This window comes from Notothenia rossii (assembly GCF_949606895.1).
Source record: "Notothenia rossii genome assembly, chromosome: 2".
NCBI classification, from domain to species: Eukaryota; Metazoa; Chordata; class Actinopteri; order Perciformes; family Nototheniidae; genus Notothenia; species Notothenia rossii.
This window is the reverse complement of record NC_136904.1, coordinates 68897572-68905041: the sequence shown is the minus strand read 5'-3', so window position 1 is coordinate 68905041 and position 7470 is coordinate 68897572. Positions and strand designations below refer to the sequence as shown.

Here is a 7470-nt window from a genome sequence, read left to right as displayed (position 1 = left end):
GGGTCAAAGACAGCCTTGTATTAAGGGTGGTTTGTTCATTTTGGAAGATACCAATACTCAGTGAATTTATTTTAAGTGAAGCAAAAATGTCACATTGTATCCAATAATTTTTCCCATTGACACCACTCACTAGGGCAATATTGAATATAGGCTCCTATACTTTGAATATGTCTTGAGCTAGCACCCTTGGAATGTTGTCAACATGCTCATGCTAGCATGCTAGTTGTGGCTGTGGCATTCACATTTTTCTCCGGTAATAATATAACATCTGTTTTAACGTGAACCAGTTGGTATGACATGTCTGTGATGTATTATGGAGTGGAATGCTTCACCTATCCAACCTGGAAGGCAGCAGGCTGCTTTCAGATAAACTAGCTTTTTGGCTTGTTGGCTTGTTAGCGTGTCAGATGGGAAACTTTGCAAATGTATTGTTGATATTGATAATAACACACATTCGTACAATTCTCATAAATATGTATCATTGTTCTTGGGCTTTTTTCTGTCATTGACAAAGTGTATGAAAACATTTTGCTGAATAAATCATGCTGACTGATTTACCTTGTTTTCAGCTTACAAAGAGAGCTGCCACCCTGAACTCCTATGTGGAATTTGCCATTGATAAGGATGTTAAGAAAAGCAAGGTATGGTTGTGTCAAATCATTGTGTCAATACAATATCTCTTAATGCATGTTTATAATTGATTTAATATATTTTGCACAGTAAAACCTAATATCTGTAATTGCAAATTGAGATGTCTGATGATTTAGCAAATATCCAGCTTTTCGCAAAGGAAAGCATTAGCCTGTTGTTATTTCTCTTCAATCTCTCCTTATTTCATAGGTTGCGTACGCATCCAAAGACCCAAAGTGGGAGGAGGGCTTCACCTTCTTTGTGCATAATGTCAAAACACAGCAGCTCATGATTCAGGTTTGGTAATAATATTTGTATTTGATGAACCAACTCGTTTAAAGGTGGGGTAGGTAAGTTTGAGAAACCGGCTCGAGTTACACTTTTTGTAACATTCCATGGAATGCTCTTAACATCCAGATAGCAATGAATATATTACATGCTTTGACAATAAATACATAAAAAAATGTCATCTGTGGAAGCCGTGGTACTGTAAAAAGCACGACCAATCATTTTAGCCGGCGGCTAAAATAACTGGATGGCCTACCTGCCTGTCAGCCTTCCATCTGTGCACAAACTTATCTCGTGCCCTCATTGGTCATGTGCGCGTTTGTGTGTGTTGGAGGAGGGGCTCTGTAATGAAGTGGCCGATTTTTTCCAGCTATGTATTTTCAAATTCTAGCGCATTCAAGCTGGTTTCTCCAAAATTAACTACCCCACCAAAGTTTAATGGTATTGTATAGAAACAAACATTAATTCACATTACTTGTGGTGATTTCCCCCACATTTTGTTCAAACTTAGTTTTACAATTTACATCCAGGTTGAAATCTCCAAGCTGTATGTGTCAATATGTACAGATACTGTGACTTTCTTGTTATTTGATCCAAATGATACCAAAAAAACAAAATCATCAATGTTGTAAATGTTGTTATTCTAGACCTCCATCAATCAGTCATATGTCCTCAAGTGAAATACAATGTTTTTCATTCAGTATTTTATTGGTTTGATATGTTTTCTCCTTGTCCAGGTCAAAGAGCATGAGAAGAAGACTCAGCTCGGTATTTTCAACTTGCCCCTGAGTCGCCTCCTCAACACCTCCGACATGACTTTAGACCAGCGCTTTGTGCTGGAACGCTCCGGAGCCAACAGCCAGATCCAGCTGAAAGCCACTCTCAGGGTGAGTACACAACGTTGGCAAGCACTGGGGCTGGGCAATACAAAGATATATTATTGATATTGTGATATTAGACATGATATCACTTACATTTCCAATATTGTAAGTGTTGTCGTGTACTGGTTTTAAACGCTGCATTACAGTAAAATGATGTACATTGTGTCACTGACTTAAGCAAGCCATGTTCTCTTCCCTCAATAGATTCTCACTGTCGAGAAGCCTCCACCCACGATTATTCTAAACCCTCCTCCACAAGACAAAAAACAAATGCCACAGACCAACCAAGGAGGTAAGGCTCCTGCATCCACTCCCGCTGTAGCTACATCCTCCTCTGCAGCACTTTCCCCCAACGCCACTTCCACACCCTCATCTGCATCCTGCGACACCCAGAGTCGCTCAGATGAAATCTGGCGGCCGCCACCCTCCACACCAAACATGCGTCGCTATGACTCCCAGAGCCTGTTGTCAGACAACTCCATCGCCTCGTCACGTTTTGACCTTTCAGATGGGGCATCTTATCCAGAGTAAGCTTTGTTCTATTTCCTTTTTTCATAACACCAGTGCAGTGCACTTCCCTTCAAAAATTGTTTGGACGTAATGAACTTAACTTTGTGGACCCAAGAGTAAGTGGACATATTCATATGTTTTTTACCCATATAGGGCCATCAGCAAACATCAGGGTTCATTTGGGGAGATCCAGCTGACTGTACGCTACGCCAGCCTGAGGAACAAACTCATCGTCCTGGTTAACTCCTGCAGGTAAAACCCAAAAAGCATAACAGGGCCTCTTTAGATGCTGTAACTGAATCCAACATAACAAACCGGAAATGGCTGTGATTTAACGTCCATCAGGTTTTCCCCTTCAAATTCATATGGCTAACCCGTTGTGTGTACCTGTTGCTTGCAGGAACTTATTCCGCACCAGTGAGAATGGCACAGACTCTTATGTCCGCCTGTATTTCCTCCCTGACCAAACCTGGATACATCGCAAGAGGACGCAGGCCAAGAAGAGGACAGTCAATCCTGTCTTCAATCACAAGTAAGCTTTTTGGATTCATGACACATTTGCACGAAAGAAAAAACATATTCTTTATTTCTTATTACCAAGGTTAAGCAGTTGCTGTATGTTTACTTCTGATTTGTTCTCTGGAGTTGTTTACTCTAACTCTCTTTCATTGTAGGTTTGAATTTGATGTTTCGCTTCAAGAAGCACAAACCAGGAAGTTGGATGTGTCCGTGAAAAATGGGAAAATGTTCCACTCGCAGGGAGAGGAAAGACATTGGCATGGTGGTTAAAACTACTTGTGATTCAACATTGTTTATAATGTTAGACGAGGACATTATGCTGAGTCAATCATACAGTCTCTTAATGTCCAGCTTTAGTTTAATTCAATGTTGTAAACGTTTTCTTTTTTTTCTCCCCAAACACACAGTTTATTGCAAAACCAATGTCTTGACCGCTATTGTTGTGCACACTTTTGCAGTTAGCACCTCAGTTTCTATTAGGGACGCACAATGTGAGGAAACTATGTAACAAAGTGTTGAATATTGCAATAATAACAATTCAACTTGCAATAAATAAAAGGATATCATAGTCTTCTAAGTTGGGCTTTCCTGCTGCTTTCAGTATACTGCTGAATACGACAAAAAATAGCTTGTTCAAGTAAAAAAATTAAGAGAATCATTCTTAACATTCTTTTGATCTATTGTCGAACGCATCACAAAAAACATCACGAAAAAAAATAAAGATGATTTATATTTCTAATTTATTTTCGGATATTTATTTGTAATCAAGTTATTGCAATCGTAATTTAAAAAAAAAAAACATATTTGTATCAGTATGTGGACTAATTTCCAAGTTATGCTCCCGCTCACAGGTGATGATCGATCTTTCACAGTTGGAATTAGCCAAAGGCGTCACAGAATGGTATGGAATGCAATTTTTCACTTCTCCATGATTTTTGTTAAACATAAGCTGAAGTATTCTGAATTTAAAGATATTTCCCACCGTCATTGTATACATGTCCTGGTCGATAGTAGTCATCCAGTATAATTATATTCATATTTATTTTCCCTTTCCTTTTTAAGGTATGAGCTCACACTGCCTGGCCTGAAGCTGTAAAAGTTCTGTTTGCAGATTTAAAGAGCAGCTCCACAGCCACTGATACAGTAAATATTGGGAGAGGTGCATAGTCCTTTGTTTTCCTTATCAACGTGGACCAGAGTTGGGTTTTCCAAATACACCACTAATCACATCTGAGATACTGGGTATGTTTTGTTACTGTATTTTAAGGCTCTGCACTCACGTACCTGCACCTACTTAGGGAATAAAGTGTTACAGAAACCCCCTATGATATGACCAAATATTTTTGAGCAGACATACAGCTGCCTATTAGACTACCCAGATTATGCAGCATATCATTTTCCCTTCTTCTTGTTGTTCCTCAAATAGAACTGTTAACAACAGCAAACATGTATATTTTTTTCCTGCTTTGGACTATTCTTATTTTTTTACTTTTGTGTTCCCTACAAAAGAGCACCTTCATTCCACATGTTTTATTTTTTTATGTTCCTGAATAATAATGCTTTTGCTAAGCATGAATTGACCTTGTTATGTAAAAAGAATTACTTTATCAGAGCACGATTGTATTTATACTTCACAAGAAACAAGATGATTATGTCATTTGGATTTGTTCTTTGTAAGAGGTTTGTGTTTTGACTCAATCTGAGCCAAAGTTAAGCTTTTGTGTTTTTGTGTAAATATTTTGGTAGTAATAATAGTTTTGATGTATATTTTGTATTGGGGGAAATAAAGCAAGTGTGTGTGTATTGCAGCAATCAAATAAATTAATTGCATTCTGAAAAGGGTTACAGCCATGGGCAAATAATGTATTTATCTTAGAAAAAATGCCAAGACATATATGTGATATCAGTCACAATAAAACAAAGGGAGAATATACATAGTCAATACAAAGTCAGATGATATTATTCATTCAATTAAATAAAATGAATGAGATACGCAAAGTTGTTGTGTTGATACTTTTGCTTGGTTTCTTTCTTCAAACATAATACATGAGGGTTTAGAGTAATTTGGGTTGATGAATATGAGATTTTACTTAAAGTCTGATTAGGTCATAAAACAATTGGAGTCAATATTAACAATATTAAATCTATCCTAGTTCTGGGTACAGTGCCAATATTAAATAAATACGTAAAATTCCAAATATGTTTTTAATTAAATCCACCTGGGACTTTCACTGGATAAATGGGTATACTGTAAAGCAGGGGTGGGGAAACCTCCGGGCCGTATACGGCCCGTGAGACCATTTGGTACGGCCCTCTATGGCGTTATATTTGTGCCTCTATCCTGAGCACGCAATGAAACATGTTGAGCCTAGAAAATGCGATTGAGCGCACACTTGAACATTTTTGAGCACAGAGAAATATATTTTCTCTCATAAAACTCCTGCTCCGTGCGCAAGCAGACCGCTGCACGCGCTCTCTCTCCCTCGCTCGCTCGACCTCTCCACCCTGTGCGCGCTCAGCTTTGCCTGCCTGCTCGCTCAAGTTGTCACAGCGTTACAAATGTGCCACGAAACCAACCAATCGGAGAACTCGAAAAGATCAATTCTGATTGGCTGGTCCAGCACCATGTAGAGAGAAGAGTTGCGACAGCGGAAGTCCAAAATGCTTGATTGTCACGTGGTTCAGAGAGACTCAGAAAGTTCCCGGAAGTTTGTGGCGGGCCATTTGAATCACGATTTGAATGCATTAATAACAGGATAGAAATGCAATTTTTGGTAGTTATTGGTCAATAAAGGTTTTGATTTACAATATGTATACAACATATCGATATGTGTATGTAGTTACATCAATGTGTTTTTTTTTTTTTTTAAAGTAAAATGTGCTAATATTTGAGGATTAAGACAAAATAAGAAGTACTTTATTGATACCAATTGGGGAAATGTTAACGCGGCAGCAGCAAAAGACAAGGCATTGTACATTAGACAGTTAAAAGACTAGAATTAAACAATCGAAAATGTAAACATCTTAAATAGAAATAACATAGCATTGCAAAAAGTTGAAAATATACATGGATAGTGTGAACAGCTATCTTACCTGTTAACATACATGTTAGGCTAACGTTGCCTTGGTTACAGATCCAGTTCCTGTTGTTTATTGCTTTTAATTCTTTAAAACAAATATTATCTTCTTAAACTTGTATGAGTCAAGAACATCACATCCTTCTTGATATATTTAGAGGGAGGGAAGGAAGGTTTCAAAATTCTGATTAGAATCGTTTCTACCATTTCTTTAATTCATGGTGGTTTCAGTAATCCTCTGGTAATTGAGGACATAAGTCATCTAAATGAATAATGTAATCTTTATGACTTTCAGAAAGGACAGGAGACCGACAGGTGCCTATCAATGATTGTCAACTGACAGCAAAATGAGTCAAAGCACTAGCAGCAGCAGCAGCAGCATGATGATGTTAAATGTGTTGTTTTAGGAACATCCATTGTAAATAAATGGAATTCAATAAACATTCAATAGCATGCGTGCAGTTTGTCTGTGCCTTTTCCTCTGTGTTGTCCTGGCATATAGTCTCCCCCATGGTTTGCTGTGCTGCTGGGGGATGCTCCAATCACTCATAGAAAGGAGTACACATGTACAGCTTCCCCACTGACACAGAGAGGAGGAAAGAATGGCTGGCTCAAGTCAGCAGGAGCCTTTTAACTATCACAAAAGACAACAACAGCAACAAAATATGTGAGGTAATCATATTTTTCACAAAACGAAGACCACACCATTGGGAGGCTTAATGTCTTTTTAATCAAAAATAAGGAACAGGGAGAGGCTTGCAAAACTCTGGGAGTTGAGACTCAGGCTCAGGGTGAGGTTCTCATTGCAGGTCTTCAGGCTCCATTGAATCCCCCTGGAGTTCTTGTGCTGAGAGAGAGAGACAAAGACAGGAGAAAGGGTTAGATACATCTCGCAACCTATAGGATGGGAAATGGCTGACCTATTTTAAACTTACCTTGTATTTTCACTCTAACTTAAGTCCCTCTCCCTTTGCCATCAATCCAAAATCAGCTGAGCTGCAACATAATACAGAAAGGTAATAATCAACAGAATCACAAGGACATAATATGACTCTGCTAAAAACACTCACCCATAAATTACGTTTTTGTTTACTTGTCTCAAATATCCACTCTAAATCCATATCAATAGCAATGTATCACAAAAATAGCTCTCTTCCTTATTAGTGTGCAACGTTAACTATATTATGCTAGCTTGAACTCCAAAATGGATATCCTCATTTCACCACCTCCACCCACTACAATCACACGCCCCAATGTTATATTTAACTTCCTCCACCCCGGATAAAAGCACGTTAAGAAGCCCTTTCTCTTTAATTCCACAACGTTGGACGGAATAAACATTAAGAGAACGGATTAATAGGCTGTTCATGGTTAACGTGTGTTGCTAACTTTATCCGGTGTTACAGTATAAATTGAGTCATGACAACTGGCGACATTCTATTATTTTCGTCATAGGAATCCGGGGCGTGTACATTGAGGACCCATTGTTGACTTACCAGGAAAGAAACATCGTTTGTCGTTTACGTTCATCTTTTGCTATATCTGCCTTCCTAAGATCACTTTGC

The 7470-nt window shown here is 38.4% G+C and overlaps 1 protein-coding gene and 1 long non-coding RNA gene across 2 annotated transcripts in view; one reads left to right on the top strand and one right to left on the bottom strand.

The window, feature by feature from the left end:
• Window positions 1-4826, top strand: part of LOC307029666 (extended synaptotagmin-3-like) — an 11526-nt gene extending 6700 nt beyond the window's left edge. Inside the window, 10 exon segments of the mRNA XM_079665745.1 lie at window positions 570-641; window positions 841-927; window positions 1656-1805; window positions 2004-2326; window positions 2463-2561; window positions 2710-2841; window positions 2984-3062; window positions 3064-3090; window positions 3680-3729; window positions 3891-4826. Of these exon segments, the coding sequence (XP_079521871.1) occupies window positions 570-641; window positions 841-927; window positions 1656-1805; window positions 2004-2326; window positions 2463-2561; window positions 2710-2841; window positions 2984-3062; window positions 3064-3090; window positions 3680-3729; window positions 3891-3924 (1053 nt within the window). The 3' untranslated portion in view covers window positions 3925-4826.
• Window positions 4827-6616: 1790 nt separating this feature from the next.
• On the bottom strand, window positions 6617-7470 carry LOC307030033. The gene is made up of 2 exons (XR_013805483.1): window positions 6841-7470; window positions 6617-6752 (listed from the first exon to the last, which is right to left on the bottom strand). It is a non-coding gene; the product is annotated as an uncharacterized lncRNA (long non-coding RNA).